A 21289-nucleotide genomic window follows, 5' to 3' on the forward strand; every position below is an offset into this window, starting at 1 on the left:
GATGTACAATAAACAAGAATCAGAGGAGGCTGGTTTACCTGACTTGCCATATACAGGATCTCCAAAAGCAACACCACCGATATTGGTACTGCTCCTTGACCAGTGGAATTGAGAGGTGCTTTGTTGCACGATATAATTACAAATCTTTGCAGACTCGAAGCTACATGAAGCAACGTCTACAGAAAACACAAAAGACACATTTACTTGGTATGTCTTTGATTAATGTTTAGAATTGTTATAAGGAGGTAATAAATTAATATGAAAATTAAAAAATCCTGAATTCGCATGTAGTCTTTTAAGTAACCAATTATTGAAATATTTACTAGTGTACATGTATATTTACAAAATGAACAGTGCAAATTAAGCTTCTGTGAAATACTGAGGAATAGTCCATTGTTAAAAGATATACTTACGTGGACATTTTTCCCTGGAGACATGAACTGTATCTATCTGTACATCTGCTAAAGCACTTGACCCACGAATGGCCTTGAACTCCAGCTGACCTTGAGCATCGTCCTTGAGAGGTAAGCACAGCCATTGCCAGGAATCCACTTCCTTACTTGTGGACCCCCACAACAAAGAGGATGACCCTGCTTCACTTTGTCTGATCTGATTATAAAACCATTACAAAAAGTGCTTATTATATAAATATGATCAATATACCAAAACTTAAACTGATATAAAAGCTGCAAATTTTCTAGATCAGAACATATTCTAAAATAGTCTCCAAAACTGTGAATAGCACATTTAAAAAACAAGAGATATTTGTAAAACACTTATGCCCCCCTCCCCCAAATGGAATTTTTCCAAGTCCAAGGGGAAAAAATCTGTCAAAAATGGCGGGATCATACCCAAAACAGAACATGACCTAGATATTCATTTGATAAATCTGTATATCAAATTTCTTTTCCGTATGTGCAAAGTTTGTGAAGAAAATGAACAGAAACTAAGTGGACCGACCGGCAGACAGAAGCAAAGCAATATGCCCTCCTTTCTACAGACCTGTTTACCCATAACGCTGTCTCGCAGTATTTGTTATTAGATTTGTCCGTGAGATTTGGCATTTGCCAGTAAGATTTCACTTTCCATCAATTTTACATATATTAAAAGAGAAAAACTGCTTTTCTGATTACACAAAACATGATTTAACAACAAGGTATTTGTCATTCCATAATACCACAGCGTTTTGGCAACCTGACATCAATTATGTGTTTGAAATCTCTCTCTTATTTAGCGACAAAGAGGGTGAAACTAAGACAGATAACGATTGATTGATTGATTGTATATTGTTTAACGTCCCTCTCGAGAATTTTTCACTCATATGGAGACGTCACCGATGCCAGTGAAGGGCTTCAAATTTAGACCTATACTCGGCACTCAGGGCCATTGAGCAGTGAGGGTTCTTTATCGTGCCAACGCCTACCGTGACACGGGACCTACGTTTTTTAAGGTCATATCCGAAAGACCCGTGACTTTCACTTCTAGTGCCGAGCGCTTGGCGAAGGAACAGTCACTACCTTTGTTTACGTCTTAGGTATGACGCGGCGCCGAGAACGAGAATCGAACTCGGGCCTCCCGATCACGAAGCGAACGCTCTACCACAGATCATAACGAAAACTAACTGTTAAATTCCAAACTAACGTATTTCCGATTTCTGTATTTTCAAAATGGCAAAACGTGAGACGTATTTTAGACTAAAAATCCGTACAAATTATGGCGAAATCGTAAGAATAAACAGGTCTGTTTCTATGAAGGGGGTATAATTACCTTAAATTTTACAAACACATAGAGAAACACATTTGTGTATATATATATATATATACTAACAAAATAGCTCTAATGATGCTGGAATTATATTTTTAAGCATCTCTATTGATAGAATCGTGAATTTTTCTTCTGAAGAAAACAGTGGCATGAAGAAGCCCCCCCTCCTTTTCCCTTCCTAAAGATATCAAATTTGGGAACCTCAGTCTGATTGCTGTTTTATTTGAGAGCATGAAATATAAGAATAAGTGTATGAAGATAAAAATTCTTACCTCCAGCCTACTAGTGTCATTACAGACTCCATAAGAAAACCTGAACAGAACTCTCAGCTTCTCCCCCACCGTGGTGTTCAGAGGGATGGTAAAGGTTGTGACCTCTCCAGCCTCACCCTGACTGGCATCAGCAAGGATCACCGCCCCTGTGGAATGATTGATTGAAGTGGTAGAAACATACAAACAATCTGAGAAGGATTAGGAGGTCACTAACATCAAACTACAATAGCCTACCTGTGGAGTAGGTTCTGTCTGTCAATGTTACAGGGACTCCAGGCTTCTCTGTGGTAGATGGTAGAGTACGAGTACCTGTTTTAAAATCATATTGTCTGTATTGAATAAGCTTCTCTAAAATGTATAATGAAATCATTGTCTGTATTGAATAAGCTATTCTAACATGTTTTATAAAATTGCATGTGCATAAGACATTGAAAGTTCATGTAAAATGAAGTACTAATGAAATTTCTAATTTGATGAATTAATGTTTATTTATAATTTAATATATAATAAATTATTTCTATTCCAAATTGTAAGTAATGTTTTATTTGATGAATTTAATCCAATCAGAAGCTCACCTGAACATGCTACCCCTGCATCTTCACTGTGTCCACAGTTATGATTTCCCCATCCATAATGATAGCACATGGATATATCTGTCTCTGTCCCAGTACATCCAACATCATCCAGCCAGATCTGTCCTGTCCCATATCCAAAGTATGCACCGCCATAAGCAATGGCATTGGCTCTAAAACAGTAGTTTAATCTTGCTATAGACTATTAATTATCTGAATATATATCATTTAGACAACAGGCTTAACAAGAGGCCCATGGGCCACATCGCTCACCTGAGCAATGTGGCTAGGAAAAAGTAGAAATTGGTTTATTATTGAAAAGTTTAAATCTTAAAGTAGTCCCAAGATCAATCATGGCTTTGCTATTCTTGAGAAGAAGATTTTTAAAGAATTTTCCTATATATTTCTAAGTAAAACTTTAGTTGGCCATTTTGGCCCCGCCCTACCCCCAGGGGTCATAATTTGAACAAACTTGAATCTACACTACCTGAGAATGCTTCCATATAAATATGATCAATTATAGCTTTGATTTTCTTGAGATGAAGATTTTTAAAGAATTTTCCTATATATTTCTATGTAAAACTTTGTTGGCCATTTTGCCCCCACCCCCCCCACCCCGGGGCACATGATTTCAACAAATTTGAATCTACACTATCTGAGGATACTTCCATATAAATATGATTAATTATAGCTTTTCTATTTTGGAGAAGATGTTTTGAAGAACAGTTTGAAGAATCCTTTGGTAAGGATGCTTTGTGGCAAGTTTGGTTGAAATTGGCCCAGCGGTTCTTGAGAAGAAGTCGAAAATGTGAAAAGTTACAGACAGACGGACGGACAAACGGACTACAGACAAAATGTGATCAGAAAAGCTCACTTGAGCCTTTGGCTCAGGTGAGCTAATAATAAAAGTCTTGATGTAACAAGTTATCCAAGTTAAGTCTATGGATCTAATAGACACTAAGAAATCTAAAATGGAAAAGCGCTTTGATTTCTGATTATCTTAAATTTTCCTATCCCAATTAAGTTCTGGTTAACCTTTATTTGCAATTATCATTGGATAATTAGTATATATTTCAGACCTGTTTACCCATAACGCTGTCTCTCAGTATTTTTTATTAGATTTGTCCGTGAGATTTGGTATTTGCCAGTAAGATTTCACTTTCCATCAATTTTACATATTATTAAAAGAGAAAAGCTGCTTTTCTGATTACAAAAACATGGTTTAACAACAAAGTCTGTTATTTCATAATACCACAGCGTTTTGGCAACCTGACATCGCTCATGTGTTTGAAATCTTTTTCTTATTTAGCGATAAATAGAGTAAAACTAAGACAGATCATTACAAAAACTAACTGTTAAATTCCAAACTAACGTATTTCCGATTTCCGTATTTTCATAATGGCAAAACGTGAGACGTATTTTAGACTAAAAATCCGTACAAAATACGGTGAAATCGTAAGAGTAAACAGGTCTGATATTTCCTTTCCCAGAAAAAGCTAATTTTTCTACTCTAAGACTTGCATACAAGTTGGACATCACCAAAATTTACCTCCCCTCCTACTCTGATTTAATAAGATTGCAATTTTAACACTAGTTTAGGGTTTCAATATACATTCAGACACATACCAAGTGATATGACAACAAAATCTAAACATGTCTTTCTCCAAAGGTAAAGTGCTTCAGTACAAAATAGAAAATATGTACTCTGACTAATTGTATCCCAATGTGATGCTGGATAAACATTAAGACAGAAGGGCAATATGATTCATGCCAGGCCTCAATGTAAAATGCTCATCTTATAACCAGCAACGCAGAATCAGTTGATCTAGATTACACACCTTTGATATCCTAGCATCACACAGATGACTCCAGCATCTCTCGAGTCCCAGCCATCATCACACACTGTCCCCCACACACCTGAGTAGTAGAGCTCAACACGGCCACGGTTTGGGGTCCCCCCTCCAACGAGTCGCACATTTTGATTGCCAACGGAGCCACTGTCCACTGAGCCAGCTGATAGAGTAAATAAAAGGTTGCCTTCGTTACTACCATTTTCTTGTTCTAATAAGAACTTGATAGTCTAATTATGCAATGTACTCTCTTGGTATGTCAACAAGCACATGCTCAAAGGGCCAGTATATTTGAAGACACTGCAGCATCTGATGCAAAGTATGCTCCCTTAGAAATATCTAGACAAGACTGATCAATTCAAATCTTACACCAAATGCTTGGAATCTATCTACACATCCATAAGAAGAAATGTTTCCAAATATGCTCAAAGTTAAAATCATGCAATATCTTAAATTTATGATCAATTTTAAAAATAGTGGTTATCAAAGTGCCTATCCTAGCATCTAAAACCAAAAGGCAAAAAAAAAAGATTTTGTAGATAAGTGATACATTTTTTTTTATAAAAGCAGTGGGCAGGAGATGGAGTTAAAAAAAGTTCAACTCATATGTAAAGTTGTAGAATTCATGCATTACCTGAAGTTTCATTGCTCTTGGAGAGCTTCCATCTGAATGAAGGAGGAATCAAACTTTTTGGGTGATCAACTTCAAAATGGCAAGACGATGGGTCATCAAATGTACAGGACAGGTCTGGGAAACCTTTCCAAAAAAAAAAAAATTAATAAAGCTAGTTTTCAACTTTCCTCTTCTTATTCTCAGATTCTTGCATAATTGTTGGACATGGAAAGTTGCCTCCCCTCATGAACAAAATCCTTTATTGATGGAAAATTTTTGCATGTACATGTATGACTTCCCTATTCAAAGCTGTACATAAGCCAGGAATGTTGTTGATTAACAAGAGCAAATATAACATTACATGAACTAAACTAGAAAACTGACCAGTCAGCAAGGGCCCCGCTGAGGGGTAGAAATATAAAGATGCAGCTCATTGAATGGGAGTTTTACTTGATTACATTTTTATTTTTAAAAATATATGAAGTCTATAAGTAACCAGAAGTCTCTGTCAAGACTGTAGCTCTACTGGTTTGTACTGATCAAAAGCCGATGCACAGAATTATGTATCTTAGTGTAGTCTACTTGTGTGATAAGTTATATTGAAATCAGACCAAAACTGTAGAAGGAGTAGCATTTTAAAGGAATTCCACAGAAAATTCTACTTTTAGTAACCATGGCAACACCGTTCATTGAAATAAAAAACCGATGCACTATTTTATGTAAATTAGTGTAGTTTACTTATGTGCCAAGTGATAATGAAATCAGACCAAAACTGTAGAAGTTGCGTTTTAAAGGAATTTCACAGAAAATTCTATTTTTAGTAACCATTGCAACACCGCTCATCGAAATCAAAAACCGATGCACTATTTTATGTATCTTAGTGTAGTCTACTTGTGTGCCAAGTGATATTGAAATGAGACTAAAACTGTAGAAGGAGTAGCGTTTTAAAGGAATTTCACAGAAAATTCTATTTTTAGTAACCATGGCAACATAGTTCATCGAAATCAAAAACCGATGCACTATTTTATGTATCTTAGTGTAGTCTACTTGTGTGCCAAGTGATATTGAAATCAGACTAAAACTGTAGAAGGAGTAGCGTTTTAAAGGAATTTCTCAGAAAATTCTATTTTTAGTAACCATGGCAACATCGTTCATTGAAATAAAAAACCGATGCACTATTTTATGTATCTTAGTGTAGTCTACTTGTGTGCCAAGTAATATTGAAATCAGACCAAAACTGTAGAAGGAGTAGCGTTTTAAAGGAATTTCTCAGAAAATTCTATTTTTAGTAACCATGGCAACATCGTTCATCGAAATCAAAAACTGATGCACTATTTTATGTATCTTAGTGTAGTCTACTTGTGTGCTAAGTAATACTGAAATCAGACCAAAACTTTAGAAGAAGTAGCGTCTTGAAGGAATTTCTCAGAAAATTCTATTTTTAGTAACCATGGCAACATCGTTCATTGAAATAAAAAACCGATGCACTATTTTATGTATCTTAGTGTAGTCTACTTGTGTGCCAAGTGATATTGAAATCAGACTAAAACTGTAGAAGGAGTAGCTTTTTAAAGGAATTTCTCAGAAAATTCTATTTTTAGTAACCATGGCAACATCGTTCATTGAAATCAAAAACCGATTCACTATTTTATGCATCTAAGTCTAGTCTACTTGTGTGCCAAGTGATATTGAAATGAGACTATAACTGTAGAAGGAGTAGCGTTTTAAAGGAATTTCACAGAAAATTCTATTTTTAGTAACCATGGCAACATCGTTCATCGAAATCAAAAACCGATGCACTATTTTATGTATCTTAGTGTAGTCTACTTGTGTGCCAAAAGATATTGAAATCAGACTAAAACTGTAGAAGGAGTAGCGTTTTAAAGGAATTTCACAGAAAATTCTATTTTTAGTAACCATGGCAACATCGTTCATTGAAATAAAAAACCGATGCACTATTTTATGTATCTTAGTGTAGTCTACTTGTGTGCCAAGTGATATTGAAAGGAGAGTAAAACTGTAGAAGGAGTGGCGTTTTAAAGGAATTTCACAGAAAATTCTATTTTTAGTAACCATGGCAACATAGTTCATCGAAATCAAAAACCGATGCACTATTTTATGTATCTTAGTGTAGTCTACTTGTGTGCCAAGTAATATTGAAATCAGACCAAAACTGTAGAAGGAGTAGCATTTTAAAGGAATTTCTCAGAAAATTCTATTTTTAGTAACCATGGCATCACCGTTCATTGAAATAAAAAACCGATGCACTATTTTATGTATCTTAGTGTAGTCTACTTGTGTGCTAAGTTATATTGAAATCAGACTAAAACTGTAGAAGGAGTGGCGTTTTAAAGAAAATTTCTCAGAAAATTCTATTTTTAGTAACCATGGCAACACCGTTCATCGAAATCAAAAACCGATGCACTATTTTATGTATCTTAGTGTAGTCTACTTGTGTGCCAAGTTATATTGAAATCAGGCTAAAATTGTAGGAGGAGTAGCGTTTTGAAAAATTGTTTACAGACAGACGGACAGACAGACAGACAGACAGACGGACGGACGCCGGACGCATTACTATCGCATAAGCTCTTCTGGTCTCTGACCAGTAGAGCTAAAAACTGTATTTTTAAAATTTCAAGATAATTCCTGAATGTCCAAGAAACCTGTAAGGCCATATAAAATTGAAATCTTGGTTCTCAGGCCCGCGCGCATCCGTTTTGAGGTAGCCGCATTGCCGATTTTATTGTATTTTTGATAAAATAAAAAGTTGTATTGCGGAGACCAATCCGGGAAAAAAATTCCCGACCTCATTTGTTTCCTAGTTTAGTATTCAAATATCACTTCCGGTAGCCATTTACAATGAGATTTTGGCTACTTCGTTTGAAAATACATTCGAGGACATTACCTACGATGTTTACACGCTTTTAAGCAATGGATAAAGCAGAAATTTTGACCAGAAATGGAAAGTATATCTGTGATTAAAAAAATTATCTTTATGTTAAAGAAAATTCGGAAATTAAAATTAAAAAAAATACCTCCCTCATCTACTTTATTGCCAATAAAATGAAAAATAAAATGCCACCCTCCCGCATCTGTTTTGGAGAAAATTGGCCTGAGAACCAAGGAATTAAATTTAGATAGCCTAAATAGTAACCTTGTATTTACATTAAACAGGGAAAACCTCATGTCTTATTAAAAAAAACTAAATTAAATGTGTATTTAAAAAAGATTTAAGCAGGTGTTTTAAACAAGAGGCCCACGGGCCTTATAGGTCACCTGAGCATTATGCAACAATTTTCCAGTTATTGAATTTGATTCATGTTTTAAGCCAGATGCTATATGACATTCACAATTTTGAAAGAGGCACCATTGATCATCATAACAATTAGGGGTGGGACGATACACAGATCTTGCGATACGATACGTATCTCGATATATTGGCACGATACGATACGTATCTCGATATTATGATAAATCATAAAACTATTAAAAAATAGTATTTTATTTAATTTTTTAGTCTCGACATTAACACAACATGATAAATTATAAAACTATTCAAAAGAATTGGTATTTTATTTAATTTTTTTGTCTTGTCATTAACTCAAAAAATTATTCTATATCAAATCATGTGTGCTATGAAATTAAAACTTGAAGTTCATCAACTTCATTGACTAAAACTTTACAAAACAATAGTACTGGACAATTGTACATATTACCAAATTTCTATTAACAAGTTGTTTACAAATAGTTGTGTAGTTTATCAACGAACACTGACTAAAAATTCATTTTAAAAACATCACATGTACATTATTATTAATTGCTGAAAGTCTGTAGCCAAGTTGAGATTACCAAAAAAAAAGTATGAACGAACTAAATTAATAATATCAAATGTTCTGGAAACGATACTTTTCTGTGTATAACACGCTTTGTCCTCTGAACTTTTCTTGTCCAATCTTCCGAAGCTGCTTAAAAGTGAAAACGTATTACCCCTAATCAACGGCTTATTAGTTCTAAAGTGTGTTTTCAATATCAACACCATCTCTTCCTTCCGACTTCGTACAGGCCGCCATTTTCAAAGACAGGTACTTTCATTTTCAATTTTTAGATAGGTCGTTCGTGTATCGTTTCGTACCGATATTTGAATGCTTGTATCGTAAACCGTATCTTAGAGGAAAATATCGATATGTATCGGTGTATCGGTATATCGTCCCACCCCTAATAACAATACACTTAGCAGTTGCTTAGCTTGGTTACTGAATACCCATATGTAGGGTAGGGGAACAAAAATGCATTCCAACTTACCAGTAGTGCCCCTAACACTGTGACATAAACCCCTGACCCTAGGTCCACACATTGCACAAATTTCAAAAAGGCACCCTTAATATCAAAAAATAAATAAATGTTTTATAAATACAAAAGAGCAGATTTCAAACAATAAATTCATTTTCAGTATATAAGTAGAGCCCCCACCCCACCCCTGACCCTGGGGCTATGAAATTACAAATCGGGCCCTTGCTCATCATAACTATAAAGGTAGTTCATCTGCTTTATACCCAGAAACAAAGAAAAAAAATTTCAAAGATTTAATGTACTTTCATTATATAATCAATTGAGCCCCACCCCCCAACACCAGAACCCCTGACCCTGGGGCCATAAAATTCATAATTTTAAAAGAGGCATTCTTGCTCATCATAACTATGTACTTAGTTTATTTAATTCCTAGGAGCAGAGAAGAAGATTTTCAAAGAATTCATGTATTTGCAATATATAATCAATAGAGCCCTGTCCTAACACCAGAAACCCTGACCCTGGGACCATAAAATTCACAATTTTGGTAAAAGCACTGTTGCTCATCATAACTATGCACTTAGTTAGTTTATTTAATACCTAGGAGCAGAGAAGAAGATTTTCAAAGAATTCATGTATTTTTATCTATAGAGCCCAGCCCTAACACCTGAACCCTTGAGCCATAAAATTCACAATTTTGGTTGAGGCAATCTTGCTCATCATAACTATGCACTTAGTTGGTTTATTTAATACCTAGGAGCAGAGAAGATTTTCAAAGAATCAGTATATAATCAATAGAGCCCCCCCCCAACACCAGAACCCTTGACCTTGGGGCCATAAAATTCACAATTTTAAAAGAGGCACTCATGCTCATCATAACTATGCACTTAGTTAGTATATTTAATACCCAGGGGCAGAGAAGAAGATTTTCAAAGAAATCATGTATTTTCACATAATCAATAGAGCCCCGCCCTAACACCAGAACCCCTGACCCTGGGGCCATAAAATTCACAATTTTGGTAGAGGCACTCATGCTCATCATAACTATGCACTTCGTTAGTTTATTTAATACCCAGAGGCAGAGAAGAAGATTTTCAAAGAAATCATGTATTTTCAATATATATTCAATAGAGCCCCGCCCTAGCACCAGAACCCCTGACCCTGGGGCCATAAAATTCACAATTTTGGTAGAGGCACTCTTGCTCATCATAACTATGTACTTAGTTGGTTTATTTAATACCCAGGAGTAGAGAAGAAGATTTCCAAAGAAATAATGCATTTTCACTATATACTTATTTAGCCCCGCCCTAGCACCAGAACCCCTGACCCCAGGGCCATGAATTTCACAATTTTGGTAAAGGACTCAATGCTGATTACAATCATGCAAACAGTTTAACTGCTTGATGTCCAGGAGTAAAGAAGAAGATTTTTAAAGATTGCATTAATTTTAGTGGTTTTGGTCCCACCCCTCAGTCCCCAGGGGGGCAGGGATCATGAAATTCACAATTTTTGTTCCCCTTCACCCATAGATGCTATGTGCCAAATTTGGATGAAATTGGTTCAGTGGTTGCAGAGAAGAAGCTGAAAATGTTCAAATGTTAACACACGACGGACGACGAACGACGGACGACGAACGACGGACGACGACGGACGAAAACGGATAGCAATAGGTCACCTGAGTTTACTCAGGTGACCTAAAAATGCAAGCCTTCAGTGAATGCAAATATCACCAAAGGTTGACCTCAACTTCAAAACAAACATTAGTTGCAGACAAAGGTGTTCATTAATCTTCATGTGACAGATAAAGATAAGTCTCTACATTTTCTGCAGCAGGCTAGATAATTAATCCCAAGGGATTAATTGTACTGCTCTCACATCCTTTTCTTCTAAAGAATCAGGGGCAGTAAGCATATATGAGCTGCCCAATATTTTTTTTAAAAAATTATACCAGTGCTATCGTTAAGTTGGTTTATTTTTCATATAACGAGATGTCCAGTTTGATGTAAATAGCAATAAAATTTTCAACATTTGATTTGTAGTTGAGTTATCACTATGTGAAGTTGTGTGATTTTTCCGGAATTGAGAAATTTACATCAAATTCTCACATTCCAAACAAGATTTAGATATGGCCGCACGAAAACAACAGAGTAAAAATTTAATAGATTGTTTAAAATGACATAATAAATTATATCCCAAAATATCATTCTGTTGTTTGCATGCGGCCACCTTGAAAAATATAAAAAACGATGTTTTTTGAGGCCGATTTTGATCGCTTCCGGTTTCGGTTTTTATATTCAGACGTAAACAAAGTTGGTGGAAACAGAAAATGTGACAGTAGATTTATCGAAGTTCTAACCATTTAACAGGTAGGGATGAATTGAAAATCAAAGCAATTGTAATTTTACATGCACTGTTCAAAATTAAATCCCCTCCTATACTTATTAATGATAGAAGATTCGACATGACAGACTCCGCTAACTCCATGAACTCGGGGGGACGGTAATCATCACATGCATGTCAAACAGTTGAAAATAGAAAATGTGTATCTAAAATATATCAAACAGGAACACAACATGCTATCTTCTTTCAAAGAAAAAAAAAATAGATTATAAAAAAAAAATGACTTAATCCTCGATTCTTTTTGATTTAGGCCCGAATATTCATGATTCATGAACTCTCGGCCGGTTGATCTGCATGATTAGCCGCGTTTTATCAGTTGTGAAAATCTTTACATATACGGCATTAAAATATAAATATACTACATTTCTAGGTTGGTGTTTATAACATATTTTTCTGTCTGAGTACAAATACAACCGAGTCTAGCGTTTGTGTATTCAAGTTCAATTCAGTAGACCTTACCCTGGTACCTGTATACTTTGTGTAAATGTATGGTGTGCTATAACAGTCAAAAATAAAAAAAAAATGGCAAGAGGTTTTTTTTTTTTTTTTGTTTGTTTGTTTTTTTTTTTTTCATGTTAAACCGTTAAAGAAATAAAAAAAAATTGTTTCTTAAAAATAAGCTAACATCACTAAATCTAATTAACGTTCTTTGCAGAATAAACAATATAAATTCTTTCTATTTTTCTTGTGGGAACAATGTATTTTTGTTGTTTTTTTTAACTTATTGATTAAAATATTATTAATGTAAAATTAAACTATTGCAAGTATTAAAAAAAATAATTAGATTACCTTGGAATATTATAAATTCATTTAAATCACCATTTAAATGAAAAAGAAATGTTTGTCATTACAAGGTTCATCTTTTTTGTTTTAATTTAAAGTACTCGATAATGTCTTTGCCTCTGATCTTTATTCATTAAACTCAAATAGATAAATCAATAAAACTGCTATTTAAATTGATTTCATGAATGAAATAATTATATATTATACCTGGTGATAGTAATAAATTATTCCCTTTTTCTCATATATAAAGAAAATCTTATGCAAATGTATATACACTGTACAAGTAACCCCCCTCATTCCATAGTTATAGACAAAATGTGCATAGTTACATAATATATATAATAATTTAATTTTGATATTTATATTTTAATTGTAGGATGCCTGGAGATGGTCCAAAACAATATCCTGTTACTGGAGCTGTTACTTGTTGTTATTGTCAGTGTCGTGCTGGAGCCAGAGTTGTCGGGGCATGTGCCCATGTGGCCTCAGTATTGTGGTTTCTTGGCTATGAAAGACACAGTAAGACCTATTCAAGACTGGGCTGACTACCTTGAGGATGCAGCTGTGCAACCTGCAGTAATGGATGGCTCAACAGAAAGTGAAATGAGTGCAACAGAAGAGTGACATGAATTGTGACATTGGTTTATTGAGAGTGAACATTCTGCAGATTATAGGCGTCTCCATATGAATGAAAATTCTCAAGAGGGACGTTAAACAATATACAATCAATCAATCAATCAATCAATCAATCAATCTGAAGGTTATGATATCCACTGCATTAGACTCCCATTATTGTTTTCAACAATATAGTGGAAGGCTGTGTATATATTGTTATTAATTAATTGTAAATAGGGATTTTTATGTATCTATGTTTTTTTTTTATGTTTAAATTGTGATTTCTTAACATCTGTTATAAAATTGAGAAATTAAAATATAGTATATTGTACATCCGGAAAACATATTAGATTCATTGCATGAGTTTAATAAGTTCGGTTGTAAATCTTGAAAGATGAATTATGTACTTTGACAAATGAAATGATTTGTTATTATCATATGATTAATTGTTATCAAAATTAATGTACTGATGTAAAATGCATAATGCATCACAAAATGTTTCTCAGATAATAGTAACAATTATAGTTTATTATGCAGTGTGTTTATTTGCATATTGAAGTTTGTTAATAATTAACATGACTATATACAAATACTTGTTATTTTTTGTAATACAATGTAATTACAAAACCTTTCCAGACAAACATGTACTAGAATAACTAATTCTTTGATGCTTAGGTCATTTTTATGACATTGTGAGGATGATAAACATTATCTTATTATGAGTAAATGTAGTGTTTAAGGCATGAGTGGTGTGATGTTAAACTTCTATGATCTTTTTGGGAAAAGTATAGGTGGGTGATGGGAGTTCTGGAATTTGTTTATGCAAACTGAAATCCCTTATTGTTATTTTTTCAAGTTTAATGAATTGTTATTAAAAATGTTAGTTGAATACATTTCTTGTTTGTTCACTTTGTGCATTCAATGTATTTTTATGTTAAATACATATAAGCAAATTCAAAGAATTGTGGTGCCCCGCTTTTGGTGTCTTTGTGAGTGAGATGTTATTTTTTATGACATATTGTGTCTAATATGAACACCCTATCATATGTCATTTATTTAGAAATTATCATTGAAGTTGATTTTTTTGAAGGATGAAAACCCTACTCCTGACCGTTAAAAACTTATGGCCAAAGTGAAAGTTTTTAAAGTAGGTCAACTCCAAGGTCAAGATCAAAGGGTCAAAGTTGTTGATATCGAATGAAAGGTCTTCTCACAAGGATTACGTATGTGAAGTATGAAAGTCCTAGCCATTACCATTCAAAAGTTATGGTCAAGGTTAAAATTTATTCATAAGTACGTAAATCATTAAGGTCAAGGTCAAAGTTGTTGATATCCAATTAAAGCTCCTGCCACAAAGAATATATATGTGAAATATGAAAGTCTTATTATCTATAGTTCAAAAGTTGTGACCAAAGTTAAAGTTTTTTAAAAGTAGTGAAAACTCCAATGTCAAGGTCAAAGGGTGAAAGTTGTTGGTATCCAATGAAAGGTCTTCTCAAAGGATTACATATGTGAAGAGGAAAGCCCTAGCTCTCACATTTCATAAGCTATGGTCAAGGTTAAAGTTTATTCATAAGTACGTAAATTTCAAAGGTCAAGGTCAAAAGGTAAAGGTTGTTGGTATCCAATAAAATGTCTTGACTCAAAGAATACATATGTGAAAAATAAAAGTCCTAGTATCTACTGTTTAAAAGTTGTGACCAAGGTTAAAGTTTAAAAAGTAGTTAAAACTCCAAGGTCAAAGGGTAAAAGTTGTTGGTATCCAATGGAAGGTCTTTTTACAAGGATTACATATGTGAAGTACGAAAGCCTTAGTCCTCATTGTTCAAAAGTAATGGTCAAGGTTAAAGTTTTTTCATAAGTACGTGAAACTCCATGGTCAAGGTCAAAAGGTCAAGGTTGTTGGTATCCAATGAAAGGTCTTGTCACATATGTGAAATATACATATGAATACATATGTGAAATATGAAAGTCCTAGTACCTACCATTCAAAAGTTATGGCCAAAGTAAAAGTTTGGAATTTCTGTGTAAAAGTTGGTTAAACTCAAAGGTCAAGGTCAAATTTGGTGGTACCCAAAGAAAGGTCTTGTAACAAGGAATACACATGTGTAATATGAAAGTCATAGCTCCAGTAAATCAAAAGTTATGGGCAAGGTTAAAGTCTTTGTGACGGACAGACTGACAGACTGACAGACTGACAGACAGACGAATGAGATTTAATGTCCCCCCGCTTTCGCGAAAACTGGAGACAAAAACAACTGTTTTACATTCAAATCCGTTTTTTTTACCACTTTTAGCTAAAAAAAATAGTTTCTATTCACATGTTTAAGATCATTTCTGTTGTACTTGTATTAAATATCCATCTTTTATTTCTTTAATCATATTTACAGGGGAAAAAAATTATTAAGAATTTCCAGAAATCAGTGAAAATTGTGTAATTTTTGTATTGACCCCAAAATGTCTTAATAGTGGTTTTTTCATCAAAATATGTCTGAAAAGGTGTGATTCAATCATAATTCTTTTAATATTTATAATATTTTGTCAATTATGGTTGGGGCATATTTAGGGTCTTAATGCCCCTGATTCTTTATCATTTTTTTTAACTCTGACAGAATGGGGTTATTATTTGATTACCTGTTAAAATTAACAACATTAAGACAGCAAAAAAATAAAATAAAGAAATAAATAATTAAAGAAATAAAATAGTAGTAATAATAAATGATATCTTAATATATATCTTGATTTTAGAATTCAATAAAATTATCATAAATCGTTGTGTACAGTAATTTAACCAAAATAAAGTAAGATTCCATATTTCAGAGAATGTACACTTCATTCAAAATTGACCTTAACTTCAAAACAAAGTTCATTTGCAGACAGAGGCGGTACATTTATTAATCTCAATGTGACAGATAAAGATAATGCTTAGGATTTTCTTCATGTGGAAGGTTAATTAATTCCAAAGGACAAATATTGCACAGCCTTCCCAGTTTACAATGGTAACATTCTCAGCAGTTATCTCTCTTTGCCCATTCATTCTTATACATAGTTAAGGAATCTACCCCACCACCCCAGCTCCAAACCAGACGACATTGAGAACCAAACTTAGCATCGAAATATGTATTTCTGCCTACTGAACTACCATACCAAATTTGAACTTGATTGGGCAACAATAAAAAAAGTTATTAGAAAAAAACAGAAAATTTGTGGACGGAAGAGTGACAGACGGACAGAAAGACAGCTAGACAGACGGACAGACAGAGTGATTACTATAGGGCACCCGCAAATCCTTGCGGGGCTTTAATTAAAGGAAATATATTTTTTCCATCAAATTAACTTTGTTTCAAAATCCTTCTGTTCAAATCATCTGTAGTATTTCTTGAGACGATTCAAAAAGAATGTTAAATTGAGACAAATATCGACTGTACAACTCAAGTGAACTAATCAAATAAGAATATGGCATGTTAAGTCTCTCTAATTTGCCATTTCATGAACTTATCTTTCTCTATGTGATAAAGACATCATTTTTGTGAATTCTATCAACTTATTCTATTGAATATACCCTGACATGGTTGTTGTGATATGGTGATATTATCCAGGGATATCGCTGAAGAAGAAGAATAGGCATTTTCTGCAAGCCCCTCAAAAACAAGCTTGACAGACTCCTCCTGAGGTAGATTTATACATCTTGTGAGCCATAAGTCTTCTATAGAACCTGTTAAAATAACACACGGAAATAACTTAAAAACATAGAGATGGATAATACTAAACATCATTCTATAAACCACTGTGTTCCAGTAGAAATCAGAAATCCAGCTAAGTACGAGGGGTGATCAAAAAGTTCGTGAACTATCTGTATACCTACAAAACCACAATTCAGATTAGGAAAAAAATTAGTACAAATATAGTCATACAAAAGTTCTATAAATAGCATATGCTGAATAAAGTTCTGCTTCTTGTTTGTGACGTCACAATGTGAAAATGACGTCACTATGTAGGTCACTTGTGTCGAAAAATGGTTGTTTCAGGCTTACTTGCTCAACAAACGACTGTAAAATTTATGGCATATCTTACAAATCCCTTTGAAGTAGCTTACAATAATTTGTACACAGTTTATTAAGACAAATCGCTTCCCATGAATTTAATCAATGATTGGATTGGTCGTTTATTTGAAGGAAGGCAGATGGTTAAAAATGATACTTGTTATGTTGTTCAGTGAGAGCAGTTTGTAAAGAGATGTGTTTTCAATTAAGCAATATCCTACCAAATCCTCCAATTTACACTTCGAAAAATAGTTGAATATTTCAACAATAATATAATTATTAAATACCTAAAATATCATTTACTTTATATTTTACATATATTATATATGATTAAAAGGAGGCACCCATTCTCTATCCACCTTGAATAAACGTCTCTCCCGAGGCAGAAGATTTGGGTTTTGATGGTCGCCATGCTTATTTTTGGAAAGGATATTCTTTTCCACCCATTCTGTTGCCGAGATTTGATCATTTCTGACAAATGAACTGTTCTTGTTCTAAAAATTAACTTGCATGGAAAGAAATATAAAACTCAGAAAATTCTTTCAGCTTTTGTGACAGAAAGCTAAAGAGAGGACTAATCTAAAATATAATCAACACTAAAACCAAATATTGTTCCTTTAATGGAAGTTATTCAATTAGTTCGCGAACTTTTTGATCACCCCTCGTAGATGTAGAAACAACACTGAATTCACTCAGGGTTTGTGTTTTCTTAAGATTTTAATGGGAATATTTTTTTTATAAAACAGTATAAAAATACAATTATATTCCTACCTGAAAAATCTGTAATCTGGTTTGCATTTGAGGTTACCAAATGAAGCCTGAGGAACGTGCTTGCTTGACTGTAGATAATGAACTGGAATTGAACACTTCCATTTACAGGACTGGTAAACTGAGGGGAGGTTACATTGGAGGACCCATACTTGAGGTTAAGTGTTGAACCAGCTGTTTGCAAATAAAAATTGGAAGTGGATAACTTTACAAAATAATTCATGAACATGAAGCAAGAGGCTCATTGGCCACTAAGCTCACCTGAGACAATGTGGCCCTGCTGTTTTTTATCAGCTCATTTAACATTCAATTATATATACCTACCTCATACTGTGATCTCCAATCCTATCCCTGGTGTTATGATTTGAAAGAAGTTGAATCCACACTATGCAATCAAGGTATCACATAAATCTTAATTTTCTTGGCCCAGTTGTTCTCAAGATACAATATTGATGTCACAGTTGTAATTAAATTATAATTATTATTAAATATTTGCTTTGATGCTTTGCGCAGTATTAAGTACGTATTCTGATTGGCGCGCATAGCCAATCGAATACAACCGGTTTTGCAGGTATGTGAGAGCCATATTGTGCGAGTGTTTTGTTTTGTACAGGTGAATTTCTATTTTTAGCATTTCCTTTACGTATGACTGACCAGTGATCTACCATGGACCAATGGATTTTGTTATACTAATTTATATGCATGTTTTACTAAGGCCATGCAAAGTTAATTACTTGGTTCTCAGGCCTTTTTTTCAAGAAATATGATGAGGGAGGGAGGCATTTTTTTTCCCCTTTTTTATTGCCCCAAAAACATGATGAGGCAGCTTTTTACATTGTACAAAACCTCAAAAAATGATGAGGGAGGTGATTTAGTGTTTATATTTTATTGATTTAGCAATAAAAAGGGTCAATGAGGCACCCTTGGAAGAGATGAGGGAGGGCCTGAAAACCAAGAAATTAATTTTTTTTTGCACTATATAAAGTAAGAAACCCGCCGAAATCCCCACCCCAAGCTCTTCAGCCTTTACGGTAGAGATTGCTTATATATATATCATCACAGATCGATTCAATCAATGTTTAGCATAATATATTTCTGATTTAATACTGGATGCCTGGTAAGATGTTCATTAATCTTGTAATTCATTTACTTGTTTAATTTATGTAACGATCTACTGGCAGTCGTTTATCTTATTTAATTATTACTTTTCGTAAATGTTGAAATGTCTTTTTGTTTCGTGTTTGTCTACGTGTATTGTTTTGTATTAGTGTTGTGAGAGTGTTTTTCTATTTTCTAGGTTTTTCTTTATATCCATTAATAAATTGATAAACGACCAGTTGTGGTTTTGTTTTGAATTCTTCTAACAAGGCCGTGACCCTATGACATTGAAAATATGCAACTAAATTTTCACAAATATCTAATTATCTCCATTGAAAGATAGCATAGCCCTTCATTTGATCAAATTTGAATCCCTTCACCAAAGAATAATATGTGGCAAGTTTGGTTGAAAATGGTCCTGTATTATGGATAGCCAGTTGTAAAAAGTTTACAAATTGAAAGACAACAAGAGGCCCAGGGGCCACAGCGCTCACCTGAGCACATCGGGCTTGAAATTACTCCCCCCCCCCCCTCCAGGCATTCATCATTTGAACAAACTAGAATCTACACTACCTGAGGATGATTCCATATAAATATCACTAATCATAGCTTTGAAGCACTTGATAAGAAGATTTTAAAAGATTCCCCTATATATCCCTATGTAAAACTTGGGTCGGCCATTTTGGCCCCACCCTAGCCCCAGGGGTCATGATTGGAACAAACTTGAATTTACACTACCTGAGGATGATCCCACATGAGTTTCATCTTTCCTAGCCCAGTGGTTCTGGAGAAGGATTTTTAAAGATATTTCCTATATATTCCTACGTAAAACTTGGGTCGGCCATTTTTGGCCCCACCCTTGCCCCGGGGGTCATGATTTGAACAAACTTGAATCTACACTACCTGAGGATGATTCCACATGAGTTTCATCTTTCCTGGCCCAGTGGTTCTGGAGAAGAAGATTTTTAAAGATTTTTCCTATATATTCCTATGTAAAACTTGGGTCGGCCATTTTGGCCCCACCCTAGCCCCGGGGGTCAAGATTTGGATAAACTTAAATCTACACTACCTGAGGATGATTCCACATGAGTTTCATCTTTCCTGGCCCAGTGGTTCTGGAGAAGAAGATTTTTAAAGATTTTTCCTATATATTCCTAGGTCAAATTTTGATCGGCCATTTTGGCCCCACCCTACCCCCGGGGGTCATGATTTGAACAAATGTGAATCTACACTATCTGAGGATGATTCCACATGAGTATCATCTTTCCTGGCCCTGTGGTTCTTGAGAAGAAGATTTTAAAAGATTTTTCCCATATATTCCTATGTAAAATCGGCCATTTTGGCCCCAATTTGAACAAACTTGAATCTACACTACCTAAGGATGCTTCCACATAAGTTTCATCTTTCCTGGCCCAGCGGTTCTGGAGAAGAAGATTTTTAAAAATGCCATTAATTTTTAACAAATTCATGATTATCTCCCCTTGGAAATGGGCGTGGCCCTTCATTTGAAAAAACTTGAATCCCCTTCACCCATGGATACTTTGTGCCATGTTTGTTTGAAATTGGCCCTGTGGTTATTGAGAAGATGATGAAAATGTGAAAAGTTTACGACGACGACGACGACAACGACGACAACAACGACAACAACGACGACGACGACAGACAACGGACAGATTGTGATCAGAAAAGCTCACTTGAGCCTTTGGCTCAGGTGAGCTAAAAAGACAACAGATAAAATGTGATCAGAAAATGTCACTTGAGCATTTACCCAAAATCTCAGATGAGCTTTTCCATGTTCAAAATTTTTTAAATGATTATGATTTTTTAATTATGAGAACCCATGGGATAAATAACTTAAACAGAAATTTTTTTTTCATAACAGTTAAATTTACATGTTACTGTTAAACATGCATGCCTATCTTTTTAATAAGAGAAAGTTTCTTACAAATCCTCCAGTTTCCTAGGATGTAGCCACAATCATTCCAGGCATCATTAAAGGTACAGGATGGGTTGCTATCATCTAAAAATAGGGAAACAGCTGTCAGATCATGTCTTATGCAGTCTTTATGTATTTTTTCTACAATGTTGCATTTAAGGTAGGATTCTTCTCACACAAAACTGTATTTTTTTTGCATTTAAAAATTAATGAAATTTTCACAGAATCAAGAAGACAATGTTACTAAGTGATGGTATCAGTTAGATTAGATTTGACCATTTTATATTA

General features: G+C 34.3%; 1 protein-coding gene across 1 annotated transcript in view; it reads right to left on the bottom strand.

Annotated features, from left to right (window-relative positions):
- Nucleotides 1-21289, bottom strand: part of LOC134245112 (MAM and LDL-receptor class A domain-containing protein 2-like) — a 169439-nt gene that overhangs the window by 31902 nt on the left and 116248 nt on the right. The window contains exons 63-72 of the mRNA XM_062727371.1: nucleotides 21011-21085; nucleotides 17971-18141; nucleotides 16719-16871; nucleotides 5093-5215; nucleotides 4447-4621; nucleotides 2612-2781; nucleotides 2271-2345; nucleotides 2037-2182; nucleotides 414-609; nucleotides 39-176 (exon numbers count right to left, since the gene is read on the bottom strand). Of these exons, the coding sequence (XP_062583355.1) occupies nucleotides 39-176; nucleotides 414-609; nucleotides 2037-2182; nucleotides 2271-2345; nucleotides 2612-2781; nucleotides 4447-4621; nucleotides 5093-5215; nucleotides 16719-16871; nucleotides 17971-18141; nucleotides 21011-21085 (1422 nt within the window). The remainder of the gene's footprint in view (nucleotides 1-38; nucleotides 177-413; nucleotides 610-2036; nucleotides 2183-2270; nucleotides 2346-2611; nucleotides 2782-4446; nucleotides 4622-5092; nucleotides 5216-16718; nucleotides 16872-17970; nucleotides 18142-21010; nucleotides 21086-21289) is intronic.

This window comes from Saccostrea cucullata, unplaced genomic scaffold (genome assembly GCF_032062105.1).
Source record: "Saccostrea cucullata isolate Sc308-1 unplaced genomic scaffold, CSIRO_AGI_Scuc_v1 ctg53, whole genome shotgun sequence".
In the NCBI taxonomy this organism is placed as follows: Eukaryota; Metazoa; Mollusca; class Bivalvia; order Ostreida; family Ostreidae; genus Saccostrea; species Saccostrea cuccullata.